Source organism: Episyrphus balteatus, chromosome 1 (assembly GCF_945859705.1).
Source record: "Episyrphus balteatus chromosome 1, idEpiBalt1.1, whole genome shotgun sequence".
Classification (NCBI taxonomy): domain Eukaryota; kingdom Metazoa; phylum Arthropoda; class Insecta; order Diptera; family Syrphidae; genus Episyrphus; species Episyrphus balteatus.
Window position 1 is genome coordinate 127,584,674 of NC_079134.1, and position 19,024 is coordinate 127,603,697.

The following is a 19,024-nucleotide window of genomic DNA, read 5'->3' on the forward strand; positions in this document are numbered from 1 at the left end:
GTTTCGAAATCAGAAAAAATTTATTTTTGCGAAATAATACGTAACTTCAAAATGCATTATCATCTAATGCAATTGGTTTGTTTTAATTTAGTGTATACTTTTCTTTTATAACTAAAAAAACAAACGGTCTTATTAATCCAATTATGTATTTTGACTCTAAAAAAAGTAGCATTTTTCTTGAACTCACTTCAAATGCCAACCAACTACAGATATCGAAGTATTTGAAGTTAATCATGTCAAAAACGAAATTGAATAAAATTCAATTTTCATAAAATTTTTAAAACTTTTTTTTTTGATAATGTTTCCATTAGCAGATTAATATGAGATCACAGAGAACATCGTTATGCATTTAGCTAAAAAAATTACAAATTTATTTTTTTAAGATTTTCGAAAATTATCCAAGGGGTACCCCTTGTCTAAAAATTCGGAATTTTCAAAAGAAAGGGCTCTTTAGACTCTATTCATAACTGAAAACCAAAAGTTTGTAGGAGTTCGGGTTGTTGTATTATTTGCAATCGAAGTATTTTTTTTTTATTCGGAGATTGTCTTCATTTCGAAATCAATATAATTTTCTGATCTAATAGAAGGGGCAAAACAATGTCAGTTAAGTCAGCTAATCCCTATTTTATGGCTTTCAATGATTAACAAAAGCATTTGTTGGATAGCCATACAAACATCATTATTAATCGAAATCTTGAAAAAAAATTACGCATACGCCACAGTGAACGATCACATCTAAAACAATTTATGACAAAGTTTTATAACGTAAGTAAGTGATTAATATTGGAACATTTCTAGGCAAAAACTTCGAATTCACTGAAAGATATGGAATGATTATTTGTTAGTTGTAATTGTTTATAATGGCCGAAAACTTTTAATTTATAAAGTGTCTTTTCCTTATAAAAATTCCTACTAAAAAGCCTAAATAATTGCCTAAAAGATTACAAAATTGACTTCAAAATGAACTTTGACAGCTTGTTTATTAATTTTTTTTTGTTTTCAATTGTTATTATGACTAGCACAGAGTCTAAAGACTTAAATCTAAGTGCGGTAGCACAGCATTAGAGCCTTTTTTTTTGTTGATTAATGTTAACGCCAAACCTTTCGGTTACGCCACTTAAACATTGTTACTTCACTTAAAGCCATTTTTAAACAGAAGTTGCATTCATAAATCAATAAGACAAGAGTAGTATATTGCACAAAACAAATAAAACCAAAAAAAAAGGCTCAAGAAAATATTTATTCTCTCTCTTACAATGTTAGTTTTTTTTTTTTATTTGTCAGCATCACGATCTCCCAATTTACCAAAGAAAAATACCTACTCAAACAAAAAATTGCCCAACTACAACCACAGTGAAATATTGTTTTTAAGTAACGAAAAAAATAGTGACAATAAATAAATAACAAAAAATTGAAAAGAAAAAATAATAATAATAAAGGAGCAATTCGAGTAACTCACCTTTCCACTCAATACATCTCTAGCAGCTGACAATTCTCCTGGTGGCACCACACCCGAATCTGTGCCCAAAGTTTTTGCTACATTCGACAGCCCAGATGGCACTGATAGACCGTGTGAATTTTCAGCACGAACAAGAAACACATACGAAGTACCCGGTTTCAATCCTGATATCTGTTGGATTGGATGAAAAAAATTGTATAAATATAAAAAACATTCACAAAGGTAGATAAAAAATTGCAATTCAAAAAAATAAAATATATTTATTTCTTTTTCTCTCGTATTTCAATTTAAACAAAATAGAAAGAAAAAATAAAACAAAACAAGGACCTTTTTCGCCTCACTGTGTTGCAGCACAAAATATAAATGCATCTAATAGATGCAAAAATTTATTATGTGCATATCTAAATATTTTTATGCATTAAATTATGCCCCGAGGTATTGGCAGGTCATGCGGAAAGTAAGTTGTATTCTAAATGAAGGATACCATACCAATGAAAAACTAAACTAAACAAAATATACAAAAACTATCTATACAGTGGGTTGCACAAAGAGTTTTTAGTTTATTTGGGTTTTGATATTGCATAAACAATAGACTTTGTTTGTAAATATTGATTTTTTTTTGCTCAATTGTATGAATGGAAAAAAAATGGAACGTTTTAGGTGCCCAATACCTTCACTCTATCTAATCTAAACCCTAACAATCTTTCGCGATTTTGGAACGTGAAATATTTTGCAGATGTTGTTATTTTGAATCCAAAAAAAAATTTCTAAATTGAAGGTGCAAAACTAAAAATTTGAGAACGGTAAAATATGCAGTCTTCAGTTAAGTTTGATTCTAATTTGTAACATATTTTAAGGAGCCAATGAAGGTGTCGGAAAAAGTTGAGTTTCTAAGGACTTTTTTAATTGAAAAATAGCTGGTCGTAGAAAATTTTTGTAGGTGTAATTACAAAAATTTTCATAAAAAAAAATATCTTAAAATGGCGTCTGTTAGGGAATTTTTGTACGCGCCTTGTAAAAATCGGTACGGATCAAGCAGTTTTGAATATTTTAAATTGAAATTTGATTCAAACCTTTAAAATATTATTTTGGAAAGAAAAATAATAAGAATTTTAGCCAAATGCCTAAATTTTATTACATATTTTCAAAATTCTGTATACGAAGTACAGTGTGTGGAATGATATTTTAAGGATTTGTACCAAATTTCAAGTGAAAATATACAAAAAAGCTTGGTTTTTGCTGTGTGTCCATTTTTACAAGGCCGCCTTTATTTCAATTAAATAAAAAAAATAACCGTGTTCCTTTGAGAATATTTATCTACTATTTAAAACTGCTTTGAACTACTTTTTCAATATAGCAAAAGTAGTTCAAAGTTGTTTGAAGTACTAAGCAGTAGATAAATATTCCCAAAGGAACGCAGCTAAAAAAACATACTTTTTTTCAGCACATATAACTACAGTGGACTAACCCGTTTTTTACAAAACAAATTAACCTGATTTTCATGTCAAAGTTTCTTTGAGGGAATTCTGAAAACAGAGTCCAAAAAATTCCAAATTAAGTCAAACACACTTTTAGAATTCTTATTTCATGGATTTTTTTTAGCTGTGCTTTTATTTTCAGAAAAAAAAAAATTGTTTACTTTGGGGTTATAGGTATTGTTTTCAATTATGTTTTAAAGTAAATATTAAAAAAACATGATAATGATAAAATGAAAAATTAGAATGTTTAATAAAAGTGAGTATTTATTTTTTCGTTGAGCCAAAATATACGCTTCTAATAGATTTTAATATTCTTAATTAAATTCAAAAGCCAAAAAAATCTATGACGTCACGTTTCGAATACGCTTATAGCATCGGTGTGTTTTATATCATGAAAATACTTTTTAAGTCAGAATAACGATACCAAATGGCTTTTTTCCGTGAAATTATATTATTATTTTTTTTTTTTAGTTAAATGATTGGTCCTCGTTCCAGGAGTCGGAGTTGAAGTCGAAATAGTTATCCTCCTTCTAATCAGGGTTATCTTTCTTGTTTTACTGTTCTTCTTAGTTGATTCATTACACGAAAAAACCATTTATTTTTAAATCATGAATAGGAAAGTGCTGCAACTGTGGCATATTTCACTGTGACATTCGAAAAATTAAAAAAAAAACTTAAACTCAGTTATTTCTATATATTTTTTCACCTAGATATTTCTATGTTTTTTCGCCTGATATGCATTTGCCTGCAGTTAGAGACTATTAAAAAAATTTTTTCTTATGAAATTATATTTCGATAGAGGCCAAATTTGGGTGCCAGCAGGTGCCAAATTAAAAACGTGTGAAAAGGGATTATGCGTCTTATTATTATACATTTTATTAAAAATGGCATTTTTTTTTAGCATTTCATACTAATATCTAAGCAGAAAGCTTATGGAATGTCTCAAGGATAGATTTAAATTGAAATCATTATTAAAAAATATAGATCATCTGACTCCTTCCTTTATTAAGAAGAATCAGAATCAGAATTAGGTGAGAAAGTAATAGCTGTCTTAAAAGAATAAACACTTGAAAAATTTGTATAGGGTGGATCAAAAAAATCGAAATTCTTTTTTTTTTAGTTTGTTTTCCGAAAAATAGATTGCTAGACACCTTTAGAATACACACACCAAATATGAGCTCTTTATATTAATGGGAAGGTCCTTCGCTCCGCAATTTTCTATTTTTACATCAAGCTTCTACTAAAAAAAATTATTATTTTAAAAATCAACTTTTTTGAAAATTTCTTTACATGTTCTTGTAGGAAATTGAACGCTCTACAAAAAAGGTCTCAAACACTTTTTTCGTTTATCTAACCAATGAATAGATATTTGAGGTCCAAAAATCCAGAAAATCTTTAAAAATTCGTTTTTTGTTCTTAATTTTGTAATAAATTGAAAAATTATAATTATCAAACGCGCAACACATATTCTTGTAGGAAATAGATTGTTCCACAAAAAAGGTCTTATTAACTTTTTTTATTAATCTAACCATTCTAAAGATATTCGAGGTCAAAGTTAAAAAAAAAAATTATAAAAACATTTTAAAAATTTTCTAATTCACTGAAAATTCATTATTTTCAAAAAAGCAAGATATATTATTGTAGGGGTTCAAACGTTCTACAAAGAAGTCTTTGACATCAAATTATTTGCTTTGACGTTTTTAACTATAATTCGTGTTTTTTTATTTTGCGTGAATGTGGACCTCGATAACAGTACCTACAATGAGTTATTCTTTTTCAATAAATGTAGTTAAAATCGTTAAGGTGGTTCCAATAATATAAAAAAATGCTATAAGTACAAGTAAATTTTAAATCTGAATTCTTTATTACTCTCTAAAAATTTTTAAAGGGGCGTAGCAGTGAATGGACATGAATAATAACAATAACGCAATTACAAACTCGCTTCCCTGAATTTCGTCGAAATCGATTCAATGGTTCAGTTTTTATTGATTTTTTTCCGCACTGCCATACAAATTTCCCCAGTGTGCGTCGTCGTCGCACTGGGGAAATTTTATTAAGAAAAAATAAGTGTCTTTATTCGAAAAATTAAACGAGTGTTCTTATTGAGACACTTCGTGATTCTTTATCTTTTTTCATTGCCACTTACAATTTGCAATTTGTCAAAGTCTGTGTGACCAATTTCACTTGGCTCTTTACCTTTTGCTACTTCCTATTTGACATTTGCCACCCACCACAGGCCACTTGTTCGATTGCTACTTGCTTATTGAAACTTATCAATTGCCACTTGTCAATTGCCACTTGTCAATTGCCACTTGTCAATTGCCACTTGTCAATTGCCACTTGTCAATTGCCACTTGTCAATTGCCACTTGTCAATTGCCACTTGTCAATTGCCACTTGTCAATTGCCTTTTACCACTTAAAAAAAGTCCACGATGAAGAAATTAACTACAAAAAATTATGTACATATGTATATCAGTGTCCAGTCTATTTAGCCTAGCAACCCACTGTAGAGACCTTGTGCATATTTTTTAAAAAATAAATTAACCTACATACAAATTCACTGAGTCGAAAAAACACGCAAATGTTTCAATGTACGATAGAATAATTTTTATATAACATAAAGGAAATAAAATAACACAACTTACCGTTATTGTTTGATCAGGAATACGATGTGCGGCAACAACCCAGCCTGTTTGAAGATCCGAACTAAAATACTCCACCGTATAGCTGCGCCTCCCGAAAGGCCAAAAAAACCAAGTAGTATCCAAACGAATAGATAGAAGTAAAAAAAAGAAAAGAAAAAAAAAATAGAAGAAAATCTTATTCTCAGATACATTTCGCATTCAATAACCTATATATGTACAAATGATAAAGTATAATGACCATGAACACAATGCTAAGAGCCTTAAGGAGTCGAGAGTAAAAAAAAAAAAATAGATACTTGCAAAGATACAAGAAGCATCAGAGAGTGCGGTAGCTCTGGCATAGGCACCAACCAGCGCACCAACGCACGGTCCAGTGCACATTCCGAATGAATTAACCCTAAAGCGAAAAAGGGGGTAAGGGGGGGAACTGGTGGAGAGTTAAGAGAATCTATTATACGCCGGAGATGCTTCTGCTGCGGTCTTTGATTAAGAGGCTGCTGCTTTACCATCACCATAATAGAGTATCTATATGCCGCAGCGAGACCTTTGGGACCAAAATCTCATGAGCCTCTTGGAGATGGTCAACCATATCCGTGTATGGGTCTTTTGGCAGCATCAGAAAATGTAATCAAACTCTTTTTGCAAGGTCCCCTGTGTGTGTGGAAAGAATTTGCATAATGAACGTAAGTCGACGAATTGATTAGGATGGGGTTCACCTGGGGGAATATAGTGTGTTTAACAAGAAAATGTCCAAATAAAGATGTATTCAACTGATCTAAGAATCTACAATAAAGCTCGAGTGAGGTTCTTGGTGCTGAGATTCAGGGGGAAGTTGAAAAAGATCATTTAGTCATAGCTCTGAGCTAAGATTGAATTTTTCTATCAACCAGCAATATACAGGTTCCCGTGAATTCTAGAAACTCACCACGAATCGATGAGAAATAGCTTGACATGAAATGGTCAATCGAAAATCGCGATTCTATTGAAATCAGTTTCTTTTTCATCTCTCGCCCCCAACAGAGCAGTATATCAACGTCAATATCGAAAGAGGAAACCAATGACCTGGAAACCTACCACACCTTGTTTGCTTCGTTAAACTAGAAAACAAAGTCAAGGCACTGATCTAAGGCTCTATTTCCATTGAAATTGAGTTTCTGGACGGATTTGTCTGTTCAAAAAAAAAACGGAGTTCCACTATTTTTCAAAACCAATAAAAACTTAACGTACACTTCACATCTCCTACCCTTACCTCAGGGACCCTGACGGATCAAAAAACTCACCACGGAGATTACGAAATGTCATTGGGCAAAGACTGAGAGAGAAGTCGAAGTAAAGACAAATCCCTTCACCTTAAGTACTCGAGCAAATTTATCTATTTCTACACCTTCTGGGAACTCACCACGAACTGACAAGAGGTGGCTTCACAGGAGTTAGAAGGCAACACCCAGTGGCGAATCATTGTCCTATATTTGATGAGATCACCATTTCACCATTTCGGTTTTCAAAGGAATGGTAGAAACTAACGATCCCTAATAGAATACTCACCACAAAGTTGAAGAGAAAGTGTTCGAAATAAAGACTTAAGCCTTAGCTCAATCTCCAGTACTCGGGCAGATTTCTCCATTCCTACCATTTCTGTAACTCACCACGAACCGATTAGAGGTCGCTTGACAGGGAGAAAAAAGGTGACTCAGAGTTATAAGGCCTCTGGTCTCCAACGGTATGGCAGAAAGTTGCGATTTCTATCATAAAACTCACCACACAGCTGAGGATAGGTGGCTTGCCAGTGAGTGAGAAAGAAGTAAAAAAAAAAAACAAAGACTTAAGTGTCGGTTTCTGTCAACTTCTGAAAACACACCACGAATCGATTAAAGATGGATTGACAGGTAGTGAGAAACAAGGCGACGCAGAGTTGTGTGTCATGATCTTACTTGTAATGAAATAAGGTTGATTCACCACTTCGGTTCCCAACGGTATGGTTGAAAGTTGCGATCCATACAAAAAAATCTCACCAGAGAGCTGGGGATAGACTTAACAGTGAGTGAAAAGGAAAACGAAATAGATCTCTTCATCCCAGTGCTACTTCAACTGAAATAGAGTTTCTTCAGAATGATAGGGGTAGGATTTCTTAGTTCAGATAGTTAAAATCGTAAGGAACTTTTACTCACCACAGAGTTCGTCAGAAGTTTTTAGCAGAAATTGGAATAAAAGTGGAACGTAAGTAACACTTTTCTGAAATTGGTAGTAGGTACCTTGGATTATAACCAGGGTCAAACTTACCATAGGATCCATAAGAGATGCAGGGGCGTTTTACTACCCCTCTTCCCGTAAAAATGATCGAGCCTAGGAGTATAATCCGGATCAGCCAGTAACTTTTTTCTTCCCGTAAAAATAACATCGTAGTAGTAGGTCACTGTTTCAAACTCACGGATCGGATGACTGTAGCTGCTGCAGTTCACCACGGAGTTTACACCTTAAAATTTATTTTTAAATTCGTGAATTACGGACATATGATTGAATTCCTATCGGATATTTAAGGAATTACTGACTGTTTCACTGATACAAATGCGAACCTAAAAACGGAATAAAGAGTGAGGGTCACAATTTTTAACTCACCACTTACTTCTAAGAGATTACAGTGGTAAGTTTGTTTGTGGGGATTGCATCAAAAGCAAGAGATAGAGAAGAGTCAAAGCTCTGCTCTCTGCATTCACTAAATTGGCTGACATTTCGGTATTCGAAGTGGATTACTTCAGCCAGGGGAAGAATTGTGATAGGCCAACGTAACTCACCACAAAGTCTATTAAAGAACTCAAAAGAAATTTCTTTTCGCAGGGATTGGGACAGAAGTGGAAGTAGAGTTGTTTTTCATTATGGCTCATCAACTACTGAATCACAATTTTTGTCTTTGCCTAGAGGTCACATGTGACAGCTCTGCCACCAAAAATTCGAAAGGTGATACAAATCTTCAACTTTCTTTCAACTTGCTTATCTGTTTGCCTAAGAACATATCTGCCAAACAGACTGTTAACCAATTCATGTAGCTGAATCTATTGACTTCTTTGAAAGGAATTTCAAATGCGAATTAAGTTACCAAGCGAAAAAGTCTCTATCTACTGGAATTTCTGTACAACTCATTTATACCGAACTGTTTGTGATTTTGTGCACATAATGTCACAAGTCCTTATTTAGCTGACCATCTGTTCTCTCTCTCCCAAAATGCTACAAAATCATTTGGTAAAATATCTTCCGCAGTTGTTGTAACAGGTCTCTACTCGACTCCGAAACTCGTACATACAACAACTATATATCTTGTAGAAACCACTTAAAAAAAGTTCAATCTCGCAGTGTTCCATACAGAATATTGGTTAATTGAACATGAATGTTTTGCTAACTACGTCCTTTTATATAAGCAAACTACCAGAAAAAAAATAAGAAGAAACAAAAAAAAAAAAATCCGAACAACTTACCCGATTATAGGACTGGTAGCTCCAGGCTTCTCTTGACTTCGTGTCCAGCGTAGTGTAATGCTCTTTTGCGTAACGTTAAGCACTTTTGGTGTACCAGGCGGTGCTGGATATGTACTCGGATCCGGAGATCGATGCAGAACTGATGAGCTGATTTTTTCAACCTGAAACGAAACGAAAAGCAACAACAACAATATTTAAAAAAACACACTTTGAACGACATATGTTAGTCAATTGATTAATGACTAAGTGTGGAGAGGGTTCTTTGGTGTCCTATCTACATATTTTGGAACAAACCGCGCACCACAGTCAGTCAGTCAGTCTTTTTCGCAAGGACCCCAAAAAGTTATAAATTACTCAAGCAAAATTGACATAAATTGACATGGATGCAAGAAAAAAGATTGAGTGACAATCCTGTTGTCCCGAGGAGGATGAGTATGGAGACCATCATGAAGAGTTCCGCACAACGACAAAAATAATGATGGGCGCACGGCATTAAAGGCCAATTTACTCGATCAAAAACCTCTTTTTTCTTTGCTTTTTTTTTAAACGACAAAATCAGGCTCGAGGGAAAAAAAGGATATATACAAACACTTCTGGGAGAGGAAATTGCGTCCAAAAGTTACCATGGTTAAAAGGGGTAATTATAGCCATTTGGAAACATCACATGTGGAATAATGTGTGTATGCTCTGGGAGTTTTTGGACAACGACGACGACCGGTACGATGACGATGATGATGGCAATGGCGATGACGATGATGAGGAGGATGTGGGCCAAGCCACCATTATTTTTATGCCTACGTAAGTATTGCTACGAATTTACAGCCTTCACACAGCCGTGACCAATTAGCGGGAATTTATATTCGAAAAATTTGAATTTTAAATTTGTCTGTTTTTTTTTTTTTTTTTTTTTGCGTTACGTTGCGTTCGGCAAAATGATGAGACGGATGAAGGATGTGAATGTGATTCATTGGATGGGCATAATATTCCATCGAAAAAAATACATACATAAATACTGTTTCTATGGTATTTTTAACTGAGGGGCTTTTGTGAATATACATATAAATCTAGGAATATATATATGAAAAAAGGCTTAATGGAGCTTGAAGTTTAATACCAAAGTGAAAAGATATTAAGAACATTATTTTCTGTTTTTTTTTTTAACATGAATTTATCCATTAGCGTATTAATATACATTTTTTTTTTTTTTTTGAATTAGAGTCCTTTTCATTGAGGATAAAACTCGTTTTTTTAATATTAATGTGAGAAGGCTCTTATATTAGATACAATTTTTTTGTTTATGAATAATGGTTTTTTACTTTTAAACGCGACGATAGACTATATGAATAAATAATTTAGAACTGGAATTGATAGATTGATTTAGGTGTTTTTTTTGTTTTACTTGCAATTTTGGAATATATATATTCCATAAAAGAAATTTATAGCTCATTGAAACGAATTTTTCATATTAATTTGAATATTGTTTGCGATCGAGTTTGGTGATAAATAAGTTATTGCACTAATTCATGAATAGATAATGCAAAATGTATCCCTTTGTTTAGATTTTTGTATACATTTTTCAAGATTGAATAAAATTGTATTTTCAGAAAATCAAAGTTAATGGGCCCTAATGTATGTATATATTTTTTGTAAAAAAAATAAATCATGTGTGCAATTCACACGTGGTTGAAGTGAAACCTTAAAAATCATTAAAAAAAAAATCATGTGTGCAATTCACACGTGGTAGAAGTGAAACCTTAAAAAATCATTTTTCTTGCAAAAAAAAAATAGAAAAAATCTACCTATTTTTATTTTATCACTTTCAAATCCATGTTTTTTATATGACAACCTAGATAAATTTTATATCCTCTGAAAGCTTATTGTCTTAGCTCAAAATATATTTATCGATCAAGTCTATGAGACATCTACAAAAAGAGCTAGAATTGTTTGAACTCGATCAATTTCCATCAAAAAAAGCGAAAAAAACACGTATTTTTATCTTCTCACACTATTAAATCCATTTTTTTCCCTAACAACCTATACAAATTTTTACACCATCTGAAAGCTTATTGTCTCAAAATATATATATCGATCAGGTGTATGAGACATCTACAAAAAGAGCTTGAATTTTTTAAACTCGATGAAATTTCATCCAAAAAGCAAAAAAAACATTTATTTTTATGTTCTCATGCTATTAAATCAATTTTTTTGTTCAATAACCTATAAAAAATTTTATACCATGTGAAAGCTTATTGTTTCACCTTGTATAATAATGTATAAATCTTATTTCAAAGATGTCTACAAGAGAAGTTAGAATTTTTTAAAGTAAACCATGTCGTACTTCCTACACTGGTAGCTGGTCATCGCCAACAGATCTCCACAGGTGTTTTCAGGTATTTTTCAATTTTTTTCAATTTAAGATTGTGTAACTTGTAGAGCATGTAACGTTATGTGTGATATATCAAATAAAAGGTTATTTTATCAGCATACGTACTAAAGTTAAACCAAATTTTGTATGTGCACTAGATCAAAAGATATAACGTGTGTTGGAAAAGAACATCTTTTTACCGTTATCTCCGAATTTTGAATATGAAATTAATTGAAATTTTTGTACAATTATAGTTTATTTAACTACCTATCTACAGTACAAATTTCATTTATTTATCTATTAAAACAAAAAAGTTATAACAAGTTGAAGTCGTATCGCGTTTTCGTTTCATCTAAAGAAGTTTTCACTCAAAAATATCACTGGTCTGCAAGGAAATCCTCCTTTAAATAAAACTATACTTTTCTAAAGGATTTTTGTATGCTGATTCCGAATCTAAAGTCAGAATTGACCTAGCACGTCACGTTTTTTAGATATTCTCGTTAGAAAATCTCAAAAACCCATTTTTTTGCTGTTTTCGAAGAAATATTTTGGCATAATATAATCTTTTTCAATTAAAATTGATACGGCTTATGAAAGAACTTATTTTTTTCTTTCAAATTCAATTTCAATCTTCTCAATATCTCTTTTCTTCTCCGAGATATCTTAATTTGAGTAAGTTTAGTAGGTTTGGCATATCTTACCATAAAGAAAATGATCTCTAAAAATTAATATATCTTTCTCCTTAGAACAAAAGTATACTTTTCTAATTTAATTTAGTGTGCTGATTTGGAATCTGAACTCTGGTCAGCTCTGGTTTTTGAGATATATTAGTTTTTTTGAGATTTTATAAAAAAAAAACTTGATTTTGTGATACTTTAATGCGAATATCTTAAAATCCTGACGTGATAGAATTTTTTTGACTTCGGATTCTAACTCATCACATCAAAAACTATAAGAAAAGTGTACTGTTGTTTCTAGGAGAAACAAATCTGAAGCTTTACAAGGCAGTTTATCGAATGGTTTATTACAAATAAGATATTTCTAAATAGAAAAATAGTAGATAAAATTACAAAACACGTAAAAATTTTGTTTAATGTATTTTATTTTGGTTTTTCTTTACATATTTGACTTTTTAAATATAATGGGCATTGATATTTTACATTTTCCTTAATTAAGGTGCTTTTGTTCATGTAGGATTTACTAAAAAATTAATGATTTCGAAATGTCTATGCTTTTTTTGTCAATCAGTATTTTAAAAAATGAGTAAACATAAACGTAAAAGAACATATTTGGTGTCAATCGAAAGGTCATATTATGAAGCATAATTCCTCTAAATTTGAGCTTAATGCGACAAATAGTTTTAATTTTATACAAGTTCAAATGAATCTAAGAGGGTGATTTTTTAGAAAGTACTCACATTTTTCAAAAATCATTTTTACAAAAATGGTACCTGATAGAATTTTTCTGAAACCAGATTTAGATTCAAACGACCATCGTTGGATACAAACCAAAAATCATTGTTTGTCCACCCTACGTTTAGGAGATTTAAAAAAAAAAAAAACAAATTTTGTACTAAAAGATTCAAATACACCACAGTGAAAATTTCAAAATCCCCAAAAATAATTTTTTTTTTTCAAAAATTCAAACGGCCATCGTTTTTCCACCTAGACTAGATTTTGAAATTAATTTCTTTATGGAATACCTCTGCTTTGGACTAAAGAGCAATAAAAACGACTAAAAATAAATATATTAAACTGGAGAAAATTAATTTTTTTACGTATAATTAACTGGAGAAAATTCTTAAAAATCTATTTCAAAATGGAAAAAATTCACTTTAGTAATGATTTTCCATTTAAAGTTAACCCTCTACTGCATGAATTATGAACGAAATGAAATAAAAATTTTTTTAACAACTTTTTAGGTTTATTAGGGGTTGAAAAAAGGTATTACATAATTTTTTTTATTTTTTTACATATATATAAATTTTTAGAAACATAAACCATATATGGGTTAGTTTGCAGCAAGTCGATTTCCAGCAAATAATTAATAACCCATATATGGTTTAGTATGCATTCAAGGTATGTTTTGTAAAGTATGTTTTTATTACATTGGACTTTCCTTATTCATGGAATTTATTCAAACTCTTTCTTTTATCATTGTTGCAGAAGAACACCTTCCATTTTCTACACGCACACAAAACGTTTTCAGTCCGCAATTTTGAAATATTGGTGTTTTTGTTTGCCATTCAGGGATATGGTCCATGTTTTTAGTTAGCATTGAATTCAACGGCTTTTGCCCTTGGTTGTTTTGAGTGAATTGAAATTTCGGGATTAGATGGGGCTGGACGTGACTTGTATATAACTCCCTCAGCTTTGTTTTGTTCCATCTCTGCTTTGATCACCTGCCAAAGCTGAAGGGCATCCCCTTTTTCGTGACATTGTAGGTGTTACAGATTTGCAAAAATGCTCGGAGATGGCTTGTTTGATTTTAAAAAGGGTCAGAATCTGAAGCTAGATCGTCATCACTTCGAAAGCCATCACCAGTTTTAGCATTATCACACTTATTTTTTCCATAGAAAGTCTTCGAATTCATTTTACAAAAAAAAAAAAAAAATTCCCACAAAAATCAGTAATGTAAGTCGCCAACGCATGATAACCCATATATGGTGTTTTAAAAAAAAACGCAAAAAAAAGACAAAAATTGTTAAAAAACAAAAAACAAACTTCGTAAACATATAAAAGTATAATAATTTCATACGAAACTTATTTTTAATTGGATGCAACTTACTTATTTATTATAAAAAAACACTTGAAAAGTTCACACTTTTATTCACTGATTTGCACTTTAGACATGCTCTTGAAACAATGAGTTTATTTCAGAATCACGACTCTCTTACTGATAATAAAAACCGGTTAATTATAAAAAATAGACATAGTTTTATTAAAGTTTTTTCTTTTTGACATTTGGTGTAATATAACGGGAATAAATCGATATGAAGTTAATAAACCATATATGGGTTAGTATGCGGTAAAGGGTTAATAATAATAAAAAACATGTTTTTTAGTAATGACCAATCACACGAAAATATCACTTAGCGTTGTATTCACGGTCATTGCAACAATTTTTCCCCTTAAAAACGTCAAGACTTTATAAGAATTCCATGAATCATATTGTTTCTAAATTACCAACCGCACATCGAAAGGAAGGCATAAATATTTTTACAACTTTTTTGAACTCTTTAAAGCTATTTCGAAGAATTTGTTGCAAGTGTAGACCCTCTTCAGCGTTTAATATACAAAAGCAATATAATATGGAAAATAACTGCGTGTTAAATTGCCTATAAAAATAAGCCAACAAAAAAAAAATGCATACAAAACGTCTACTGAACTTCATTGCCAGATCAAATTAGATTTCACGACCATCATCGTCTTCGTCAGTGAGAAAAAAAGAGCCCTGTGAAAAACAAAACCACAACAATTTCAGATGCAATGCATCTTCGTCGGAGAATTTTAACGATTTTTAACGCGAGTTTTTATATGCGTGCCAATTCCAAAAATAGTAGTTGACAGTTGCACTGACTTTGTCTGTCTAAAGTGAATGGCATCTTTTATTTTTTTCGATTTTTTTGGATTTGTATCTTTATGAGAGAGAAATTTATTTGAGCACAATTCCAACACCATCGTGCTAATTATAAGCAAACAAATAAATGATGTGTTTATATGAAGATAAAGTTTGCATCTCATAAAAAATAATAATAAACGCGTGTGCGCACAACCAAAGTCGCAAAGGAAAGACAACAATCGCTTCTACTTTTAAGACGAGGCGGCAAGGGTTATCGCTAAAGTGCATGTTTGCGGGTAAATGTTGTAGATGCGTAAACAAATCTTTAGCTATATATGACTTTGTGGTCATAAAATCGCTCATAAGCACTTGGGTTAATTTGTATCTTTGATTTGGTAACAAAACTTTGCAAGATAGTTTTTTGCGCGTTTTGAAATTGAGGCGCCATTTAAACTTTCGACTTAACATACATGGCAGCAATCGGTTAGTGTGATTAGAGTTGAAAAGACCGCTTCAGGTTTTTCCCTCGACAATGATCGATTCAGGGATGGATTGTTGGTAAACGCTCGACCCTGAAATATGTATTGGGTTTTTATTTTCTTTAAAAATATTTTATGATTTGATTTGGTTGCTAGGTTTTTATTTGATGATTTATCAGCTCCCACCTGAGTCTTGAGAACAATTTTCAGACAGAGAGTCATTTCCTAGTAACCAAGTTATTGAATTGGTTCTCGTATTTTTATTTCAATGTTAGGATATCAATTTATTGAAATCGACTTTATCGATTATCGATATTGATTTTATCGATAATCGATATCGATTTTATCGATAATCGATATCGCTTTTATCGATGATTGATATATAATATTGATCAAAATCGTTATTTATGTATTTTCCTAATTGTTGAGTCTTTCGTAAAATTATTGAGTTCGATAGTTGATCACTATGTATATAAAAAAATATCTATATTTTGACAAAAAGATTATGTATTTGCGCTTATACAGATTATCGCAATTGACATGATTTGTACAATCAAACTTCCTTTGAGTTGACAGCAGGGCGCTTTACAATTAAATCCGCCCCTGATAAATTTGAATGTCCTGAAGTAAAAATTCAACTCCTACGCGCGTGCGCGCATGATGGTATGTAGGTGCTACAAGTGCCAATTTGTGTTTGTCATAAAGCACACACATATGGTATGCAGCACTTAAAACGCACTGTGTGCGCAATAAACGCTCTGCGAACATTATGACCTGCAATGCAAAAGAAAACGCATATGGTACCTATACTATAACCACTTTGTGAACCGCATAGTTAGAGCACCACCGCTATAACAACGCAGCGGTGCGCAATAACTTCGAATGCAAATTAAACCACCATATAAACTATCTATGGGTAGGTGTAATCATAGTTTATGTCCCGGGGGCGTTGAGATATGTCCGCAGGCGGTATTTGCGGTTATCATGGGAGGATTTTCTGCGTTTGGGATTCCGCATCCACCACAGTCGACTATTATTATGGCAGAGAATTGCGATGGTACTTTGGGTTGTTTCATAAATTGAAAAGGCATTTCACTCTATGAGATGCAATAAAAATGCAAATTTAAATATTTTTTTTTTTTTGTTTGTTATAAACAGAAAAAATGTAATAAATCAGTGAAAAGTTTGTAGGATTCACACATGGATTTCTAAAAGATTTGTGGGTTTAAGTTATTTATTTATTTGAGGTAGGTATTTATTGGACAGAAATTACTCAGTGTGTACACAACTGAATTATAAAGTGTCCTTTAGATTTTTGAAAAAGTTTTTTTTTTAGGTTTTGAATACTTGAAAAATCAAATTAATATGCTTTTGGCTATAAATGCAATTTTGATTTTCTAAACTGAAGACCTTGGGAAAATAATATCAATAAAAAACTTCATTACAAAGAGGAGGGGAGGCCAAAAAAAAAAAAATTATTTAAATATCTAAACCGTGGGAGTCTTGAATTCAGTTTCGACTATTTCCAAATTTTGTTTTAGATTCCTTAAAAAAATGTATGAAAACAACCATCTTTTGTTTAAGTGGCCAAGATGTTGCAAAATTTTGTATCGAAAAGACAGATCTTCCTTGACTTATACTAAAATGTCTTGTTTATTAAATTTTGTGTGGAGCCATCAAGTGCATTTCATTTTTAAACCCTTTTAAACTTTAAAACCTACTTTTTTTTAAATAATTTTTATTGAAATCAGTTGAGAAAATAAAATAAGAAAAAAAAAACGGTTTTATGGCAACCCAAATAACGGTTGGAAAAATATTTTCTTTTTAGTTCAAAACATGAGCCTCTTCTGCGATATACCTAAGTTTTATTAAAAAAATCTTTAGAGCAGTTTTTGAAAAAAAAAAACAACATTTATTATTTTGGTCATATGGTAAGTATCTTCAACTTTAGGACAAAGAAAAATTTCAATTTTCCTTTTAGGGAATCACTCAAAACCCTTAACTACCGAGTTCAAGGAAAATCTCTTCAGTAGTTTAGGATGCAGCCGAAAATAGATACAGATAGACCTGACAGACAGTTAGACAGCAGAATTTGCGGCACCCAATTTCTTCGCTTTCTCCTTCGTAGAAAAAAGGCTTCATTGAAAAAAGACAGGGTTGCAAAAATATCAATTGAAAAAAAAGGCATTTGAAATGAAAAAAAAAAATATTTATTTTAACCCTAGTTTACAAATTGGGGTTCGTGCGAACCCCAACGCATGTTTAAATGGTTATAACTTTTTTCTAAATCGTTTTTTTCGACTTGGGATGAAAACTCAGTGAACGAAATTCATTTTTGTTTACGTTTTTTGTCTTTTTTTTCCATAAAAGCGGTTTTATATAATTTTCTGGAATTTTTTTCCGAAAAAAAGTCACAAACCAAACTTGGGGTTCGCGCGAACCCCAACGCATATTTAACTTTTTTCTAAATTGTTTTTTCGACCTGGGATGAAAACTCAGTGAACGGAATTCATTTTTGTTTACGTTTTTTGTCTTTTTTCCATAAAAGCGGTTTTATATAATTTTCTGGAATTTTTTTCTGAAAAAAAGTCACAAACCAAACTTGGGGTTCATGCGAACCCCAAGACTTTAAATGGACTATTTTCAACAATTTTTATTAAGTATATTTTGGCAAAAATATACCTGTTATATATACGTGTTATCATAAAAAGACACCGCAACTGTCACCTTAATCAATAAAAGAAAGAGACAATGCAACAAATTGTTGATAATGAACAATTAGAGGTGCATAAAAGCTTTGGGGTTCGCGCGAACCCCCAAGTTTGGTTATTGCATTATTTTGCGTGCGGTAAACTAGGGTTAAACAAAAAAAAAAAATTGCATTAAAAATTAAATATTTGTTGCAACTGCAAAATATTTGCATTAAAAAAAATATTTATTGCAAATAAAAAATTTTGCATTACAAAAAATGTTTTTGCAACTGAAAAATATTTGCATTGAAAATAAATTTTTGCATTAAAAATAATTAACTGCAAATAAAAAATGTTCTGGATTGAAAAAAAATAAAATGCACGACTGGGTCGCACGAAATTGCTCTTAGAGTTAAAGTTGCTTAAATTTTTAAGACTTTTTATATAGAAATTTGGAAAAAAATAAATATCGTTTAAAAAAAAAAAATTAAATAAAATCTGAAATCAAATTGCCCTCCAAAGTAAGTATGCAGTTTTGATTGATATATTAAGATGCATTTTTAGAAAAAAAAATTTTCAAAATCGTTAGAGCCGATTTTTAAAAAACTAATTTTTTATAAATAATTTTTTGGAAAAAAAGTTTTAAAATAAAATTGGTATGCCATTTTGTAGAAATTACTAATCAACATCTTACAACAAAATTTCAAAAAAATTCAATGTCCCGTTTCCGAAAATTTGATTTTTCAAAAAAAAATTTTCAAATTTTTTTTAAAAATCCAAAAATTATTTTTTTGGAAATTTAATTCTTGGTTCATACTTAAATTATATAAATGCTTCTTCACAAAAAGTTTCGTTGAAATCGAATAAGCAGTTTCG

General features: G+C 31.3%; 1 protein-coding gene across 4 annotated transcripts in view; it reads right to left on the minus strand.

Moving 5' to 3' along the window:
• Nucleotides 1-19,024, minus strand: part of LOC129906024 (roundabout homolog 2) — a 323,929-nt gene that overhangs the window by 37,663 nt on the left and 267,242 nt on the right. For all 4 annotated transcript variants that reach the window (XM_055981648.1, XM_055981650.1, XM_055981647.1 and 1 more), the window contains exons 12-14: nt 9,054-9,214; nt 5,584-5,665; nt 1,460-1,630 (exon numbers count right to left, since the gene is read on the minus strand). In XM_055981648.1, the coding sequence (XP_055837623.1) occupies nt 1,460-1,630; nt 5,584-5,665; nt 9,054-9,214 (414 nt within the window). The remainder of the gene's footprint in view (nt 1-1,459; nt 1,631-5,583; nt 5,666-9,053; nt 9,215-19,024) is intronic.